The 20,892-nt window shown below is 39.2% G+C and overlaps 1 protein-coding gene across 1 annotated transcript in view; it reads right to left on the bottom strand.

Annotated features, from left to right (window-relative positions):
* The window catches only part of LTBP1 (latent transforming growth factor beta binding protein 1), a 320,752-nt gene that overhangs the window by 25,397 nt on the left and 274,463 nt on the right, over positions 1-20,892 (bottom strand). Inside the window, 5 exon segments of the mRNA XM_065401641.1 lie at positions 9,023-9,193; positions 11,580-11,720; positions 13,287-13,415; positions 17,944-18,030; positions 19,223-19,405. Of these exon segments, the coding sequence (XP_065257713.1) occupies positions 9,023-9,193; positions 11,580-11,720; positions 13,287-13,415; positions 17,944-18,030; positions 19,223-19,405 (711 nt within the window).

Genomic DNA, 20,892 nt, shown 5'->3' with positions numbered 1-20,892 from the left:
GCAAATTACTTCATCAGTTTTTAGTGGATTTTCTCTTATTTTCATACATCTTACCTGTCTTATCTTTCCTGCATGTCAAAGAGACAAATCCTGCAAACTCATCCTCATGAAAGTAGTTATTATTCACCTTTGTAATATTACAGTCAATGCACGTATGCCTGTGAGTAAGGGCTACTCACATGAGCAAGTGTTTGCAGGCCTGGACTCTTAGGCAGAAAGACCAAAAGAGTCTGACTAGCTTTATAGTGAATTATGGAACTGCACCAACAGTTCTGATTGGGATAATGAAACTTGTTTTTGTAAATCTATTGTCAATTGCACACTTGTCTAATGCACAGTTATCAAGTTCACTGCCAAATAGCAACACTTGAATAGATGCTGCCCATTTTTCCCCCGACTCCAGAGGCTAAGTCTCAGCTGGCATAAAACCATGACTTGACTTTGAGGGGGTCTATGGGAATCATTTTGACTCACAGCAGGAAAATAGCAGCATCCCCATTAATCATTTTCAGAAACAGGGGGGTTCCAATGAATGATTTTCATCACTGGTCTACAGCTGACCAGATCACTGTTTCTACCCTTCTCATTTACATGCATTAACTGTGATATAAGTTTCCTGTCTTCATCAGATGTTTTTATGTTGGATGGCGTTGAGACAGGGCAGGTTTAAATCTAACCATGAAAAATTGAAGCAGCCAAAATATTCCAAGAAAAGCCAGGACACCAAAATTACAGGTTATTTTTTAAGATACGAGTTCACTTTATAACCATTTTTAAAACTGTCGGACAAATGGCTGCAACTCTGTTCAGACAGCCCAATATTTACTCTGATGTCTGTCATCTATAAGCTCAGATACAAGGATGATATGAGGAAAAAAGAAACTGCAGGTCACTGAATGATCATTCTATGATCTACCAATTTGATCATGAAAATGTTCTGGTGATAATGCTTCCCCCACCCTCAGATCCTCCTTAACACATGTTACAAATCTTCAGGGTGCCCCAACAATAGAAATATGCATACTGCTACAGTAGTAAATCTGGCCAACACAATGTATAAGGTATTTGACAAAGGAGCAACTCCAGGTCCCCAAGTCAGGACTTGAACCTATGACCGTCTGGCACAGAAGTGTGAAAGTTCTCTCCTGAGCCAATGATATCACTTTTAAGTGTCGTAGACTGAAGACATGTCAAATGATTCATTCATTCTGTTCACTCAGCTCTAAGTTTTCCCTGGTAAATGTTCCTGAAGTGGTGAATGGCTCCCAAGGTTTGGGTTTCTATCTATAATTGTTCTTACATGATAAAAGCAAGGCTTTTATTTTCACATTCTTTGCTCCAAAAGGAAAAATATAATAGTGCCAAAAAACCAATTCCATTTGGGATCAAAACATGGCTCATGGTTTCAAATGAAGACAAATATCCTACCCATTCCTTCAGTGCTTATTAAAATTCACATAAGTAAACTGTATTCACTTAACACGTTCAATTGGAAAGAATTAGTTTTCAATGGAATGAAAAGAGTCATCCCTCATAACTGATAAATGAACTCAAGGCTTCTTGTGTAGAGACACCAACAGTAATAGATAAGAGGACATGGAAGAAAGGCATATAGAAGAATTTGTCTAATACAAAATAAAGATACCTGGGCTCTGAAGTGCTCTTGAGCAGTCCCTCAAGCCAACTCCTGTTCTGACTTGTACAAAACTAGTCCCAGTCTGGCTGACCCATAAATATATGATTCACCCCTGATGGTTTAAATGACTATTTGAGTTGGTCTGCTTCTTTCTGAACGAGATGGTCTGCCAGAAAGTCTCTCACTCCTGCCAGCGGAGAGGCAGTCCAAACTGAAGTCTTCCCTGTCTGTTCAAGTAGTATGTGGTAACTATATTGTTTGAGAGAACCTGCACTGGCTATTTCTTGATTAGAGGGAAAAAGCTTTTGAGAGCCAGCCTGATGGAGCTTAGCAAAGAGGGTTTTTAAAAACATGAAATTAAGTCTAAATCTTCATTTGCAGCTCTTAGAGATCATTGTGGAAGTTCATTTAAGGATAAGCCCTCATTTGACATTTTTTCCACACACAGTAGTCACACTACTTTTTCTTTTCTATTACAAAAACCCAAAACAACATAGAGGAAAGAAAGTTTCCTAGACAACAATATCTGGCAGAGAGAGAGAGAGGAAGTGGGAACTGTTATGGGGGCAAGCTTTTTTTTTATAAAGTTACGGCTTCAGTGACATATACAGGCCCCTAGCCACCATCATAACTACTCCAAAAAATTTGGCAGCAATGTGATTCCTAGAAGGTAACTGTGGAGGCAATGTCAGCAAGGAGAAACACGTATTATATACAAAGCCAGTATATTATATCTTGCTTCCCAGGTTTCACTGTATATCAGAAATCTTTTTGCCACAACAACTGGTCAATCAGATTGTTATTTTTGGTGAAATCACAGAAGTTTGCCTGATAGTTTCCATTTAATTTTATACTTTACTGCACCATGCTGATGGCCCATCTGTTCCTATTGACATACTGGGCCTAATTTCTGCCCTCCGTTATGAAGATTCAACCTCCAGGAAAGTCAATAGGAGCTGCCCCCATGTAACTGAGTAAACCATTGAGCCCAACCGTTGAAAAAGAATTTAGTATTTTAAAATATTTTAAAAATGCATTTAAAAGAGAGGCACAGCCCTTCTTTGTGGGCCATCTGTAGGCAAATACTGAATCTTAATGTTATATGCTTTTATTTAGCAGGCACATTGTACATTGTGTTCTATTAGCTGCTGGTAATAATTAGATTGCTCCTTGATTATTTATAAAAAGCAGGTAGTATCTACATAGTAAAGGTGAAACCACTTAGGGATCTGGGGCAAAATCAGTACTTGGTCCTGCTAGTGAAGGCAGGGGGCTGGACTCAATGACCTTTCAAGGTCCCTTCCAATTCTAGGAGATAGGATATCTCCATTAATTAAAAAAAAAAAAATTAATTTATTTAACAACAGTTATTCCATGTAAGCCAAAGAGCATTCAAAGGTTCTCACTGGAATCAACAAAATGCTTCCAAATGTCATGAAGAATTATTCGTTCCTATTTTCTATTTTAAACCAACACATAAATTGAACTCAAAATCATGACCTATAAAAGATAATTAAACATTACTTCTCCCTTATCGATCTTTAATGATCATTTTACTTTATAAATATGTGTGTGTACACACACACACACACACACAGCGCATCTTTTGCTGGTTCTCTTCGTCCATGGATCAGCCTTGTAACAGGGTGGCTTGCCCACAGGCTGGAGAACCTGGGGCTAAGCCAGCCTTGATTACAAGATGAGCCCCACCTGAGAGGAATCAGGTGGTTTTAATATAAAAGGCAGCAGGAAGCTACAGGGGATGGTATTTCCTACTGCAAGGGAACGGCAGAGTAAAGCTGTAGGGAAAGAGGGTGCCCTGCAGTGATCCCTAAAGAAGTGATAGTTCTTTAGGGAAGAGAGGGGCTGTGCCCAGCTTAAGGCTGGGTGGATGATTTCTTGTGTGTTTGTTTTTGGGAACTTTGTTAATTTAATAAAACACCAAGACCCCCAAGAAGGGCTGTGATTGAGCAAGACTGGGTGGAGTTTTGTTTAAGGAGCCCTGAAGAAAGGGAAAAACGGGTAAGGCACTGTAACAGCACCCCAGCCACGAGGGGGGGCGTTCAAGTGACAGCGATGGTACTACAATCCCCAATTAAAGGGCTACACTCAGGGGCTCCAACCCTCCCCAGACAGGACTGGTGCAAAGGGGAACCTTGGATTTATACTACCACTTAATTTAGAGCTGCCATTTCCACACTTTTTATGCTGATTCTCTCTTGGCTGACAGTTTAGCTATCCTTTTAGCATATTTCTGTCGCCCCCAGAAAGACTATCCAAATGCACAAAGGCCCTGATACTCAAGCATCTTCACACGTGCTTAATTTTAATGAGACTACATACATGTTGAAATTGAATCACATGAATAGAATTTGCTGCATTAGGGCCTCACTTGGCTAACCCTCCTCTGTGTCACTTCAGAAATGCACTCAACCACCTTCCTGATGAAAGATTCAATCCCTGGTTGCTCCTGTACCGGGATTCTTTGTATGGATTTGCAATCAAACTCTGCAGACCAAGCTTCTGGTTACTTTTCTGCTAGATTGGAAATTGATACTTTTCAGTTATTTATCACAGAATTGCAGAAATTAGAGACTGAAAGGCCTATTAGATCATTTCATTTGGCCCTCAGCCAGTGCTGGACTCTTCTCTACTGTATGCTTACCAGGGTTTTATCCCAGTCTTATTTTAACTATACTAAACAGACAGTTCTGTTAACCATTAATTTGATACCTAGTAAGTTTAGTAATTGATCAGTGGGTGAATGTCATGCTTTTGAGGGCAAGTGTAAAAGCACCTCTTACCCAGAGTCGCCAACTCTTCCAATGCCCAGAATTGCCCGCAGCAGACTTTCTGTGACATTGCTTGGCCTACAAGACATGGAGAAGGCTGCAATTTCCTTTCTGAAACAATCCCCCTACTCCTTTTTTACTCTTGTCTGGGAAGCCAATGTACTTCACACTCTATTTGGGGGCAGCAGCCAACAATTACCCCAGTCAGCCAATTCAAAAATCAGATTTTATTTGTAGTCTTGCAGAAATAGGTCCTGATCTTCCAAAGCATATAAACGCTTGTTGTAGTAGCTACCCATGTGAAGTTATGCATGTGCTTAAGAGCTTTGCTGTTCAAGGCCATTGTGAGTAAATTCTAAAAAATAAAACATAAGTAGAAACAAACATACCTGGGCTAATACTTCAGAACACTGAGATCTTGTCTACACACAAAAACTGTATCACTTTAACTATAATGGTATGGTTAAAATGATGCAACCCCCATAGAGTGGAAAAAGTTATATATCAGTAGAAAAGTGCTTATACAGGGATAGCTTATACAGGAAGGGGAATAAGCTAAACCAGTAAAAGGCACCTTTATACTGGTATAAAACTGTGTGCACATTAGAGATTGGACTGGTATAACTATGCTGGTAAAACATTACCACCTCTCCCGCCAGCCAACACAGTTGTACTGGTACAAAAATTGTGTGTGCACCAGGCCTAAATTACAAAATACTGAAATATTACCTATGTACGGCATGGCATGAAATCATAGCGTCACAGACATGTAGGGCTGGAAGGGCCCTCTTGTGCATCTCCCCCCACACCATGCTGAGGCAGAACCAAGTATATCTAAACCATCCCTGATAGATATTTGTCTAACCTGTTCTTAAAAACCTCCAGCTATGGGAATTACACAACTTCCTTGGGTAACAGTTAGAAAGTTTTTCCTAATATCTAACCTAAATCGCCCTTGCTGCAAACTAATCAAACTACTTCTTGTCTTACCATCCTCTGTAAACATGGAGAACAAGTGATGACTGTCCTCTTTACATATTTGAAGACTGTGTTCTCCCTCAGCCTTCTCTTCTCTAGATTAAACATGCCCAGTTCACCTTTCCTAATAGGTCAAGTTTTCTAAACCTCTTATTATTTTTGTTGATCTCCTCTGGAGTCTCTCAAATGTATTTACATCTTTCTTAAAATGTGGTGCCCAAAACTGGATTCAGTATTCCAGCTGAGGACTCACCAGTGTTGAGTAGAGAGGAACAATTACTTCCCATGTCTTACATACAATACTCCTATTATCACATCCCAGAATGACGTTTGCCTTTTTTCCAGCAGCAGCAAACTGTTGACTCATATTCAATTTGTGATCCACTATTCCCCCCAGATCCTTTTCAGCAGTACTACTGCCTAGCCAGTTATTCCCCATTTTGTATTTGTGCATTTGACTTTCCCTTCCTAAATGCAGCACTTTGCACTTATCTTTACTGAATTTCATCTTATTGACTTCAGACCAATTCTCCAATTTATCTAGAATTTTGAATTCTAATGCTGTCTTCCAAAGTGCTTGCAACCCCTCTCTGCTCGGAGTCAGCTGCAAATTTTATAAGCACACTCTCCACTCCATTATCCAAGTCATGAATAAAAATATTGCAAAGTACCAGACCCAGGACAGACATCTATGGGCCCAGACTCAATATATCCTCCCAGTTTGAAAGAGAACCATTGATAACTACACTTTGAGTACAGTCTTTCCACCAGTAGTGCAACCACATTAGAGTAATTTTATTTAGACCATATTTCCCTTGTTTGCTTATGAGAATTTCATATGGGAAAGTGTCCAAAGCCTTACTTAAGTCCAGCCTTACTTAACTCAGATCTACTATGTTCCCCTTATCCACTAGGCTAGTTACTCTGTCGAAGAAAGAAATTAGGTTGGTTTGGCATGATTTATTATTGACAAGTCCATATCAGCTATTACTTATCACCTCATTTTCATCTAATACAATTGCATCTCTTCTCTCACAGCTTAAAACTCTGCTGCTCTAACAGATCTGTGTTCAGGCCACAAGTCCCAGAAAGAGGTCTGTGTATAACCAGAGACTTCTCCCCATACGCGTTTAGCTTTCAGTCATATTAATAAAAAGAATTTTCTGTCCTTACACAAAACAATATTTTTTTGAAATAATGTCCTCTTTTGAAATAATAAGACAAACACATTCATTTTCAACTATCAATGTCAGCTAGCTAATGCTCCAAAAATTTCAATAGCATTAGGCAATATTCCCTGGGAGCATGCATTTCCTTAATCCATAGCAATACCCCATTTCTTTCTCCCCTAACAGGCTTCCTTATCTATCTTAAATGACCAAGACTTATTCTTCTGTAGGGCTAATTATTCTACACAATACCTTTAGTAACATTTCATTATCATGTCAATATGTCCCTTTGTAGAAAGTCTAGTAGAAGATATAATTGCTCTATCTGTATATATGCAAAAAATGAGTTATTAAAATCCATAATATTTGTGTAAAAGGTAAAATTAATATATTTCCATAAATCCATAATATTTATGTAAAAAAATTCATATATTTTCATATATTTCCATAAATCCATAATATTTATGTAAAAAATTAATATATTTCCATTAAAATCCATAATATTTATGTAAAAGGTAAAATTCACACACATATGGCAAGAGAGAGAGAGAAAGAACAGGCTACATCGTCTGCCATAGAGGGACAGAAATTTTAAAACTATAAAATAAAAGTAACTTTCTGAAATGACGAACTATTCTTTCACAAAAATCATTCACTGAAAAGCAAAGCAGTCCAGCAGGGCTATTGAGGAAACTTGCCGAGTTAACAGATGAAAAACAATTTCTTACTCTGGTACTTTTTTCAATTGGCTGCACTGTATGAACAATACTTTTCCTCTAGTCTATTAAACCTTAATCTTAGCCCAGACCACAATAAGAAGTATATTTCTTTCTAAATATTTATTATATGTTAGCATATAACAAGAAAATAAACCTACTCTGAATTTTCCTCTGTAATACTAATGAGCAAAATGTATCAGGCCTACATTTTCTGAAATGTCTCTAATTTTCAGAATGCCAATAAAAAATAAGTAAAGCCTGAGTTTTAGATGTGCTAATCACCCACAATTACAATTGAAATGGATGAGAATGGTTGATGCTCAATGTGACGTTGCACTCCATATGCTCTATGAAAATATGCTTGGAATGTGAATATAATGTAACTGGAATATGCTTTATGCAAAAGGGCTCTTCTAAGGTATCATTACAAAGCTTATAAGCTACTGAGTGTGTTCATCCTATTTGTATGTATGTATCATTCTTGTATCTAAAACTAGAAATATGAAGTTAACTCTGAAGTCCTACTGTAATTATGAAAAGTGTGGGCCATTAATGGTGGTTTAGAATCTTGATGGCTCCCATTAACTAGAACAATTGGTTGTAAATGGCTCTGTTTACTTGTAAACCTTCCTGTGTTCCTGTGAGTCAGGCCAGAAAGAATGGAGGCTTGGGGGGTCTCACAGGACATGTGACCATGTCACCTGGTACTGGAATCCATCTTAAACCTGGTGCTTTTCCATTTAGGAGGAGGGGTGGGGACCCAGAGAGACAAAAGATTCCCGCCTTGTGCCAAAGCTATAAAAGGGGGTGGAACAGAACAAAGGGAGCTGCAGTCATGAGAAAACCCCTAGTTACCACCTGAGCTGGAACTAACAAGAACTGTACCGGGGAAAGGAATGGGCCCAGACCAGAAAGGAGTCTAGTCTGTGAAAGAAGCTTATTGGAACATCTCTGAGGCCGAGATTTACCTGTATTCAGTTTCTTAATGTATTAGGCTTAGACTTGCATGTTTTGTTTTATTTTGCTGGTAACTTACTTTGTTCTGTCTGTTATTACTTGAAACCACTTAAATTCTACTATTTATACTTAATAAAATCACTTTTGTTTATTAATTAACGCAGAGTAAGTGATTAATACCTGGTGAAGCAAACAGCTGTGCATATCTCTCTATCAGTGTTATAGAGGGCGGATAATTTGAGAGTTTACCCTGTATAAGCTTTATACAGAGTAAAATGGATTTATTTGGGGTTTGAATCCCTTTGGGAGCTGGGTGTCTGGGTGCTGGAGAGAGGTGACCTGCTGAGTGGTTTCTGGTTAAAGTCTGCAGCTTTGGGGGCATGGACCAGACCAGGGCCTGTGTTGCAGCCAGCTAGCCTGTCTGGCTCAACAAGGCAGGGTTCTGGAGTCTCAAGTTGGCAGGGAGGCTCAGAGGTAATCTCAGCACGTCAGGTGACAGTCCCAAGGGGGTCTCTGTGACCAAACCCATCACACTCAACACCTCTGAAAGTCAGGCCCAAGTGTTTTTAAAACTGGGGCAGCAAAAATTAGAGGTCACTTTTGAAAATCTGGACTTTAGTTATTTCCATTTAGCAGCATTGGTTTATGGACAGCCAATTTCCTTTTTCTTTTTTATGCTATTAACTCAGGTATTGAGAATACAGGGCAAGAGATTAAAATGACTACTGGCTCTAAAAATCATCTTAGGAACTGAAATTTACAATTCCTTACCTGAGTCCTTCATGGGACAGAGCGCACACTGCATGCCCCAGGCCTCACCATATAAGCAGCAGCACTCAGTGTATGTAGTCTGCTTTCCAACCAGAGGCCGGCTACAAACTAAATTCTCACTCAGATGTTGCCAGCAAAGATCTTGGTAGACTTCAGTTTCTTCAGTTTGTTCTGAAGGAGAAGTCAGTATTACCATTACCACAATGCTCTTAATATTTCAAAGACATTGGTAAAATACAGTGTTATCTAAACAAAGGTTACAAGAATAATCTAACATTATTGCTTTACATAAAACCAAAGTTGGATGGATTTACTAATGAATTCAAATGTTTAACTTAGAAATTATAACCAAGTGATTATGACTAGTGATTTGGAGTGGCTCAAATGTTGACTGTCCAACTTGAGAAATCTGAAAGGGTTTTGGTATTCAGAAACTGTTCAGTACCTACTCTCGGAAAAACAAGCTTCTTTAAAGTTTCTCAAGCTAGGCGCCCAAGAATGGGACACTGAGTTCCTAGCCACTTCTGAAATTCTTTATCAAGGAGTGGGATTTTTCCAAAGTGCTCAGCATTGACTTAATTCTGCTCCTATTGGAACTTCCACTGACTTCTGTGGGAGCAGAGTTAGGTCAACGCTAAGTGCTTTGGAAATCCCATCCAAGGAGTGAACCCTAAAATACATGAACTTGGATTTCCTTACCCTGGGCTAAAGGTTGTATCAGTAAGACATTTTAAGAAGTCTGTCCACTAGAGAGGGGTGGAATATTTTTGACACACTATTTTTGTCAAAATATGCTGTTTTGTCAATTCTGAAATGTTTTGTGGGGACATATTGGTTTCAATTAAGTTTTTGACAGGAAGGCTTCTGAGTTCCAGGGCTCTCTGATCACTGTTGACCACAGCCACCCAGAAATAAACCCAAATAGAAAAGGTGCCTTTTTGGCTTAGAAAACTGACATTTTTCTTTTGTGAAAATATTTGAATGGTTCAATTTTGTTCCAATGCAGAATGAAAACAAATGTTGAAACCACAAAAGTTGTCATGAAATGGAATTCTCATCCTCTGGTGAGCTGTAGTAACTGCATTTGTTACATGGCGTAACAATACAACTTCAACTACACACACTACATGTGAAATCATAGGATTGAATCCCAACTCACAAGGAAAATGTGGTATTCTGAAAGCATGACGTTTACCCGAGTTTAGATCCCTTTTTACAGCTCATGTAGCCAGAAGCTTCAAATGATAGAATTATACACTTTAAGACACTGCACATTGCCTCCCTGAGCTCCAGAGAGCTGAAAGGAGAGTGGGAAGAAAGGTGCAAGTACAATCCATCTATACATAACAAACCCTGCATGCTGGTGGCAGAGAATGCGGCTGTACTGTTGCTCTGTTTCCTCCCTCTCTACTTTAGAGAGGCTAGTGCCAACAGTTAAAAAGCAGGAGCACTATGAACTTCCTGAGTACAAAGATTGTTCTTCTGCTAGCCCTAGTGCATGCATTGTCTGGAGACCCTTGTGCCCTCTCCCCTCCTTGCACATCCATGCAGGGGCCCAACACAATCTTGTCCATAGTTTGTTTAGTTAAAACACCACTGTCTGGTTGAGTTTTAGGTAAGGGTTTATAGAGGTTTATTGTATGATCCACATAAAATAAAATGTTTAATCAATCTGCACTAGTACCCCCTATTATGGAAACCTCTTGGATGGTTAAATTCTTCATTGGCTGCACGGAACAGAGGCTTGAATTCATTGCTATACACACCATTATTAATAAAATGTTTTAACATTTCTAAAAATGTGTATGATGCAGAATTCCATAGTTAGTGTTGCCAACTCTTTCGATTTTATCATGAGTCTTAGAATATTTGGAGTTTTTCTTAAATTCCCAGCTGCTGGAATTAAGAGTTTACTTGAGATTCTCAGCTTTCATTAAAAAAGTAGTAAGCTTCTAACCCTCTTGGTTGTGGAGAAAAGCTTGAAAAAATGAACTGAGTGTACCCTAAACAAACTTCCTACAGTTACAAAGCTGAGAGACAAATGAGGGACATATCCCATTAAGTAATCAGAGGCACAGATATAATTACCACTATTTACTCCTATAGCTTTCCTCTATTGTAAAAGCACAATCTCTATTTTGTCTGGATTGAGTCTTAGCCAGCTATCCCTCACCCAAGTCCCAATTTCAGTGAGATACTGGGCAGGCTGGGTCACTTCACATTCAAGGTTGGAACAGATAGAGATACAGAGCTGGGTATCATCAGCATATTGAAAATACCTCAAACCAAGCTTACTCATTAACAGTCCCAATGGTCCCATATACACACTGGGGTGACAAGATGGAACCCTGTGGAATCACACGAATGTGTCCTCAGCATAGATAAAAAACTGCGCAAGACTACCATCTGAGATTTCCTCAGAATGGAGCAGAGCCACCCAAGAGTGACCCTGTCTACCATTGGTAGGGTCTGCAGCCATATCTACAACACCTCATGGTCAACAGTGTCAGTTGTTGATCCTGTACAGGAACAGTATAATGCATATAATGGAGCATACCATTTGAATCTGTTGGTCTGATACATCGCTTTTCTGTGGCATCCAGAACCATCGGATGGGTACAGAAACAGTTGTAAGATCCTTCAGTGTTAATGCACTGGCCATCCACACAGCTGTTTGGGTCCTGACATTCATCTGTATCTTTAAAAGGGAAGAAATGCACCAAGAAAAGTCAACATCAAAGAAGTTGCATTGTGTAAATTAATGCCTGCAAATTCTTAAATTAAGAACAGATTTCCCCCAGTGCCACCTTTGAATTAGCCCAAATACAAATTTTACACAGAGAAAAATTCTGCCTGCCTCTATGCCCACATGGAGGAATAGGAGTCAGGTAACATCTTCACCCTACTCAGAGCACCCATACAGGAGAGAGGCAGGATGCTGACCTACTGCACTCAAGAACTGAGCAGCCTCTTGATTAACACATGTGGCAGCGCTTCACAGGCCCAGGTGGGTGTGTCCCTAGACATGCCCACACTACTTCCTGTGTATGCCAGCTGAATCCATAGCAGATTCTGGAGAGAGTGCCTGCATGCTGCTCTTTTATTCGGTAGCAGTAAGGACCATTGATGAGCACCCTGCCAAAGGTCCCTCAGTACCACTGTAGAGAGAAAGGGATCTTCCTTTTTGGCCACCACAGCTCTACTCCTCGTAAGCTTGGCTTAGAGAGGAAAAGCAAGAATTTAGCCCTACGGAAACAGTAGGCTGTTTTTCTTAAATGACATTAAATCAGAAAAGAAAATATCTTTGTAGAGGGTAGTCTTAGAAACCCCAGGTGAAAGGCTCTCTTATTGTGGTTTCAAAAATTACTTCCTTTCATTATGTTATTCTGCATAGTCTATATGGTTTTCCACTTAAGCAGCAAAAGTCAGGGTCACACTTATGAATAAGTTTCAATCAAATGGCAAGCATAAAGGAGTAAGAGGTTCTGCAGACTAAAAGGAACGTGCTTATGTTACATCAGTGACCTGAATTGTAATTCCACATTGCATATTAACTCTTTGTGGAGAAATCTGTACTTAATAAAAATCATAGTGTTAATTCAATTTACTGTATTAAAACCTGCACACTTACCAAAGTTAAAGTGGGATAAAGCATGCAGCCATTCAGTTAGGGTGACCAGATGTCCCGATTTTATAGGGACAGTCCCGATTTTGAGGGCTTTTTTTTTTATATATATAGGCACCTATTACCCCCCACCCTGTCCCAATTTTTTACACTTGCTGTCTGGTCACCCTACATTCAGTGCCTGATTTGTGTACAAAGAACAGAAAGCTAGATTGTACCCGGTAGATTGAAGCAGCACTGTGTGTGGAGAAAGGGAGTAGTTTCTTGTCACCTTGTGCATTGCACACAAAGGCCACTTGGATTAGTAGCTCCTATTCTCTGGGGAGCACACAGGCTGCTGTTGACATGCAAGCCCCTGGGAGCAATTTGCTAAAAAGAAGGGAGGGAGTAGGCAGAGTCATGGTTCTATCTTCCACCTCCATATGTCCTTCAGGAGAGCTGGCCAGCCATGCACGAGAAAGGGGGAGCATGCTGCACCCCTTAAAAAGATGCTACAGGAGTACAGGAAGCTCAGTGCTTCCCTTACTATGAGCTCTGGATAACTACCACATTTCAGCCTTGCATTTTTACTGCATAACTCTGCTGATCATGTCCATCTGCATACCATTACAATGTAGAGTGAGGCATTAAAGAACTTACCAAAGCACTGGAGTTTAACAGGATCATAGTATGTGCCTTGTTTACAGTAACACTCATAACCTGGCTGTGTGTTCAGACAGAAGCCATTTTTACAGATTTCTTGTCCGAAGAGCAGGCATTCATCTGCATCTGTAGAGAAAACTACAGTTACAGCCCTTACTCAGTCATGTAGGGGACTATAGAGCAAGCCCCACTTACTCCCCTGTTCTGACTGTGACTCTGGCTGTTGGGAGCACAGCCAGGGCTACTTGCCACTGTGAGCAAATGATTTGGGACCGGGTGGGGTGGGGTGTGGAGAACTGGGGGAGCCTTGGTTCTGCCTCCCTATTTGGTGGCCAGAGTAACTTAGCTGGATGCATGGGGGAAATCAGTCACTCCACAAAAAAGGGTGAAGTAACTTACTCCCTTCCCAGAGCAAGGGAGAAGCAGGGGAGGAATTGTGACTTTGAGCCACAATTTATTCTCTGGTCTGATTCTGGGGTGCTGCAGCTATGCACTATATCTTACTCATGGCAGATTGTAAGGTGACATGGTGGATACCAAGATATAATACTATTGTATTTACATAAGGCCCAATTCTGTCACCCTTACTCATGCTGAACAGTCCTTTACTCTGTGGGTAGCTACTCCAAAAGTAAGGGACTACTCCATGTGTGCACGGGTGCCAAAATTAGGCCTGGTAAGCTACTAAAGAAGATTTTAGATTTATATTGCCAATTGAAATTAGTGGGGGGCACAAACTGCAGCAATGTTGTAGATGTCCTACATGCTGGACTGTGAAAAAAGCCAATTCCCAGAGTCACACAAAACAATATTATAGATCCAAAGTGAGTAAGGACAGCTCCTGTTGAATCCAGAATACTGACAGTGGGGTAGCCCTGATGCGTCCTATATATTTTGATGCAGACTGAGGCTAAGGAAGAAAAAGTTTACTAAGACAGCAAACAACAACGAAAGGATAGTTCTGACAAAGAGGTAAAACCCACTGGTTAGAGCAGGAGAAAGAGGTGACAATAAACTTAGTAAGCAGGGCAGAGGTAGCCATGGCTCAAGTACCCTGTATTATACACAGGCATAAAAACATTTCCTCACAGTCCAGGCTATGTGAAATCGACAGTACTCAGTTTGCGCCTCCTGTATTTTTGCTTCGTAATTGGCCTTAGGTTCAAGCAGAACAGACCAAGACTGTCTTCCATGTTGGCTGAACTTCTTCTTCTGTGACTGTCTCAGTTCAACGATTGTCTATGTATATGTAAATCTGTTGTCATGGTTTTGTCTCCCCCATTTTGAAGCAACAGATGTAATCTGGGCCCTGCTGAAGTCAATGGCAAAACTCACATTGACTTCAATGGAGCCAGGATTTCACTCCATAATTAGAGTTTCTATGATATAAGCAAACAGCAGTGGTGCTTGCTGGATGGATTGTCCTAATACTGTTAATAGAGATGACCTGGGATCCAGTCCTATGGCACAACTGTTTGTGATGGTTGTGTACCACCTGCAAGTGTGCAGCATGTAGTTTTTACCTGTATTTGGCTAGGATCATATGTTTCTCATTCCAGCACGTTCTGCTTTTCCCATCACATTTCCACTGTGGGTGATCATCATCTTTCCTGCTTGCATCATCCTTTTACCATTGTATGGCTTGACCAAGACTTCACCCTATGCTCCTTATAATCGCTGTTTTGCTCTCTGCACATGTTTACTGACTGAGCACCCCCTCTATCTTCCTCCACTGTGTATGATCTAGAATCTTGAAGTTATTTTCTGCTGTGCTCATGACTTATTTTGTTGGTTTTGTACTTGTTTAAGGAACCTCAACGGAGATTTCCCACACACAGACATAATTATTACTGTTGCTATATACAATCATAAGTCATTCATCACTATTGTATCTGGGGACATTTGATATAATTTAGACCAAGAGAGATATTTTCCCAGAAGTAGTCAGTATGTATCGTACATGTCAATAATCACAGTATACTCCATACTTAAACATATAATGAAGCATATTCTTAGCAGATAGAATCAATGATATCTAAAATGAATTAGTGCTCTTAATAAGGTTTCATTGAAAAATATAAACCATGCTAACACATACCTACTTTTCTACAGTTTTATTTACTTTGTACCAAGCTTTTACTTTTTGTTACTTTTGGAATTTGCTTCCTTTTTCCACCCCCTTTTCTTTTAGTTTACCAAACATTTACTATATTACTTCGTGTAAACCAGGCTGGTGTTAGAAATGCCAACGAAGAATGAAAGGTAAAATGTATAGCAGGTAAACTGGGCCAAATTCTGCACTCAATTCCCCTGGTGTTAATCCATTGGCTTCAATAGTGTCACTCCAGATTTACACCAGGGTAACAAGAATGTAGCTACAAACTATTTTTTCCATCTGCTGAACAGTTCTCAAGGTGAGTTATTAAAATACGTACTTTTCCAGAAGAGCTGAAAGGACTATAAAAATATTTTTACAGTCACTTTTCCAGCCACTAAGCAATTTTAAACATTAAATATGTTTTTAAGTTAGATTGTTTAGCAGCAAGACCACTATAATGATTAATTTTAAAAAAACACAGTCGAGTGACTTCCATCTTTTCTTATGGAAACAGAATACGTGGTTTTGGGGAAAAGTGGGAGAGCTGGGGGCTTTGGGAAAGAGAACATACATTTGTTTTTGCAATTAATTCCAAATTAAAAATGTCTGGGTTACTCCTGCAAAAAGAAGCATGCAGATGAAAGCAAAATAAATACATTATGTGTTAACGGAAGAGAAAAATGTCGCATTTTACAAAAGAATCTGTCCATTTGCAGGTCCACTGTCTCCACTATAAATATGCCATTTATAAGGATAGTGCCAAAACTTGTTCAATGCAAAAATCTTGTTAACATGGTGAGAGTTTTCCTGGAAAACATATCTAGTTATAAAATATTTTAATTTCCACATTTTAATACTCTTAACAGTTGCAGATGTTATCAACTGCAAGGCAGCATAACCAACCAAAGCTGCTTTTTATCTCAGATGCATATACACATACAAATCAAGTGTGCCAATTTTTTGTTGCAAAGAATAAATAAGCATAGCAAATCAAGTGTGCCAATTTTTTGTTGCAAAGAATAAATAAGCATAGCAAAGACACAAATAATATCATGTGCCTGCTCCATCCAAAAAGAAGTGTACTCGGAAACTGGATTTCCCAGTTCTGTACAATCTGCTATAGATCCACTAGATCTTTTTCAGGTACTTAAAAACAGAATTATGACATCTCTCTGATTCATCTATATATTATCTGTCAATCTATCAAGGCCTCTATTACTACAGTATCTCAGTACCTAGCAATCTTTAATGTATTGATACTTATCATATTCCTGTCAGGTAGGGAAGTACTATTATCTCCATTTTACAGATGAGGAAGTAAGGTACACTGAGATTAATTGACTTGCCCAAGGTCACACAGGAGGCCTGAGCTGGAGCAGAGACTTGAATTCAGGTGTACTGAATCCCAGTCTTATGCCATAGCCACTGGGCAACCCTTCAGATATAAAAATTAGTGGCCTATTCCTGAGAAGCAATAAGAACCTATAACTCCCACTGATTTTAATGGACATAGCAGATGCCTATCATCTCTCAGAATCAGGCCCTATATGGAATAACTTTTAAGGACTGTGTTTCTGACTTCGCTATTGGTGATGTTGGCATACCTAAACATATTAACTATGTGATGCTACAGCTCTTTTCAGATATTGTATGTTACATTATACAGCATTTTTAATGTAATATAAATATACACAGTAACTTCAGAGTTATTAAATATTTGATCTGTAAAACTGCAAGTCTGATAGGAACAAATGTAATTTTATGTAGCAATACTGTAGCTACTTTATAATTCAAGGCAATTATGCAGATTTCCTTCTAACTATATAAAATTACAATGCATTTATGCCACGCATTGCGGAAAATTCACTTTCCTGAATTATTAACAGTAGTTTCAGACTTCACTAACTCAACAAAGGAATTTTACTGATCTCGCTCTTCCTTGTTAATAAAGTTTTTTGCCTACATACTCTTTCTCTCATGCACATATTCTATTTTGCTCTCTCCAGTAATGTCCATTTCTTCATAGATTATTGTATATGGCATTATGTTCTAAATAGCATAGTTAAGTTTATTTTCAATTTTCAGAATAATTTAAGCATAAATCATTCATTCCCCTTGTAGCCTGCATGCTAATGTAGGACAGAACCCTCTCCCCATACTTGCCTTTCCCCATAACTGTTAAAAACACTTGTTATTTATAAATTAAAGACTGGTTTGTGCTACTTATACATGAGCAAAAGCTGATCTTTGGGGTTATGTGTTTTAAACATCTGCTCTTACAGTATAAGATGAATACAGGGAAAATACGATAAGTGTTACAGCACCTAAGATGAATAAAATGTGAATAATAAAGAAAAAAACTGTAATAGTGTTCTGTCCTAAATACAGGTTTACCATAAGGTAAGTATTTTGGACTAACATTTTATTTCTAGATGCTGTTTCTGTCTTGTTGAAAAACTGAAGTAATATGTGGACATTGCTGGTTACGTAAACTATTATTAGAATTTCTGAAATGTTCATATTTAATACAAGTTAGCATATCTAATTGGTACTGACCTTTGTATTTCTGTGTAATGACTCCATATGATGAATCACCAGAGGGGATGAAACCTTTTCCTTCAGGACACAGATCAGTAAATTCAGCTGGTAGAGAAATAAACCAAAGAATCATATCAGAAAAAAAAGCAGTTATTTAGAAATCTAGAACTGTAACAAATGATAACATTTTCAGGTTCATGAATACATTTAAAAATTGTATTCTACTTTCTAATTCTCAGAAATCTTAGGCAACCTTTCCTCAGATTACTTCCCTTTGGGCAATCTTATACACCTAGGTATAACCTTATGGCCAAATGCTGCAGTCATAACACAGGCAAAACTTCCATTGACTTCAACAGGAATTTAACTATTGTCTTCAAAAAGAGTTTTGCCTCAGCAGGAACTGAATAAGAACTGCATCATCTGGCTCACAGAGGGAATGAATTACGTTATGTTGGAGATGGCATAGGCTCAAATGCAAACAAACCCTCTTTTATATTTTCAAGTATAGTGGCTCTTTCCAAAACACACAGCAATAGGCACAGTTTCACCAGTTCAAAGATGTGGATAAGATAAGAACTCAGAACAAGAAATCACTTTTCTTTTAAAAGTTATCTCTTGCATTCTGAAGAATTTACACATGTTCTAATCTTAAATGATTTATTCCAGCTGGATATTGAATATCAGCCATCATTGTTTACACACTGTGCTTCAAGTACTGTTATCAATATTTATGCCAAAGAGCATATGGTTATGCTCTTCTAATTGGTATTTAAAGGCTAAAAAATGTTGTGCAGACAGCATGATTAACTGTATTATGCAGTAGGTAGCAGAATGTAAAATTAATGTCATGTTATATATCTATTTTAATGTTTCACATTGCTGCATAAACTAAGCTGCTATGACTAATGACAGCCAGACAAAAATATAAAAATGCCCATCTTAATTTGTTACTTTATGGGGAGTAATATAACTGTAACATTACAATAAAATTTGGCAAAAATTTGTATCAGAAATATTGTTGCTTTAAAAATCATTTGGAGATAGTGTTGGCCATAGAAAAATAATGGGCCATATTTATCCCTGCTGTAATTCCAATGAAGCCAGTGGAGTTACACCAGAGATTAATTCTTCCCATTGCCTTTGCGAGAGTGGAAATTTTGCCTGGATAAGTTTTGAGTAAGCTGCTGCAGGAGATGGCCCTTTATGAACAGCCTTCACGAAAGCCAAGGATACCTATACTAGTACAAAGCACAACCCTTCAGAAACTATTGCTGGATGGAAAGCCTCCTCTTACCAGTTCCAAAGACGGGGCATGGGAAGATTTCACAGTTATCACCCCAGCCTGCACCCAAAGTACAGCAGCATTCTTGTTTGGTGATGTTGGATGTCAACACATTATCACAGAAATTAGCATCATTTAGATTGTAGTAGCATTCCTTCTTTTCATCTTCAGGTTGATCAACATCTACTGGTAAATCTAAAAATGAAAAATAAATAAATAATAAAATAATATGTCAAATTAATCAGTTTGATAAGAGATACGGGAGAAAAGCAACTGCATGATGTTGTCATAGCACCATTTTCTATCTTCAGGGGCAGAGTCCTTGGAGAGAAAAATGTGTCAGCAAAAAAATTTGGTCGATTTTTTTAATCCTCAAAATCTTTCCCCTGATTTTCAGACCACTGTTTTCTTTCAGATTTAGGTGTTGGAAGAGCTTCCATATTTGTACTTCTACTATGTTTAAGTCATGCACGTACCTCTACTTTTATGATTAAAAACGATATTAGCACTTACGAAGTTGCTTTTCAAACATTTTTCACTTAAAGCACTTCACAAAGGTTAATAAACATTTTACAGATGTGGAAAGTGAGGCAGAGAGAGTGAAAAAGTCTGATTTTCAACACTCTCAGCTCCCATTGACTTCAGTGGAAGACAAGAGTTCAATACTACTGAAAATTAAGTTCTAAGTGACTTATACAAAACCATATAGTGAGTCAATGTGAATGACAGGAACATAACCCAGGTTCCTGACTCTCAGTCTGGTGCCTAATATACTGGACTAGAATGACATCAATTTTTAGACTAAATTATGCCTCTTATAGAGAAACAGAGAAGATGTAGTTCCCAAACAACAGCAGCTAAACAAGGCATAATTCCTTCTGCAGACTGCAGGACACAGGACCTTGGCAGTGCTTTCTTTGATCTGGAACCAGGGGACATGTCCCCCTCTTATGTTAAGGTGGGTTTTGCAGTTGCATTGTACTTTAAAGCAGTATTTGAAAGAGATAAGCAGAGGAATCAAAATATATTGACTCTGCAGAAGAGAGTTGCAAGGGTTGGGGGTGCGGGAGGGGAGTACAGGGGTTGGGGCAAAGGGGGCACGATGTACGGTTAGGGGCGCAGGAGAGGGTGCAGGGATTGGGGCGCAGGAGGGGAGTGCAGGGCTTAGGGGTGAAGGGGGCACAGTGCAGGGGTTAGGGGTCAAGGGTTGGGGCACAGAAGGGGAGTAGAGGTGTTGGGGCAAAGGGGGCACAATGTAGGGTTAGGGGCACAGGAGGGGGTGCAGGGTTAGGGATGAAGGGGGTTCAGGGATTTGGGGTACAGGAGGAAAGTGCAGGGGTTAGGGGTGAAGGGGACGCAGTGTAGGGGTTAGGGGTGAAGGCGGGGTACAGGGGTTAGGGCCGAAGGGGGCACAGTGCAGGGTTAGGAGTAAAGGAGAGGTGGGGAGCCTGGGGAGCCCACGGGGACCAGGAGCACCAAAATACAAGTTTGCTCAGAACGCCATTTTCCCTAAGGCTGGCCCTGAGTCTAGTCTATCATCCACAGTTTTAAGGAGTTTATAAAACTTATGATCTCACAGAGTTCTCAAATACCTAGTGAATAACTCTACAAAACATAGTTACTAACTCAATAAATAACAAGAAAACTTACCAAAACCTACCAAACCATAGTTAAAGGGCACC

The sequence above is a fragment of the Emys orbicularis genome, chromosome 3 (assembly GCF_028017835.1).
Source record: "Emys orbicularis isolate rEmyOrb1 chromosome 3, rEmyOrb1.hap1, whole genome shotgun sequence".
In the NCBI taxonomy this organism is placed as follows: domain Eukaryota; kingdom Metazoa; phylum Chordata; order Testudines; family Emydidae; genus Emys; species Emys orbicularis.
Note: the sequence above shows the minus strand (reverse complement) of the source record. Positions and strands in the feature narration are given on the sequence as shown.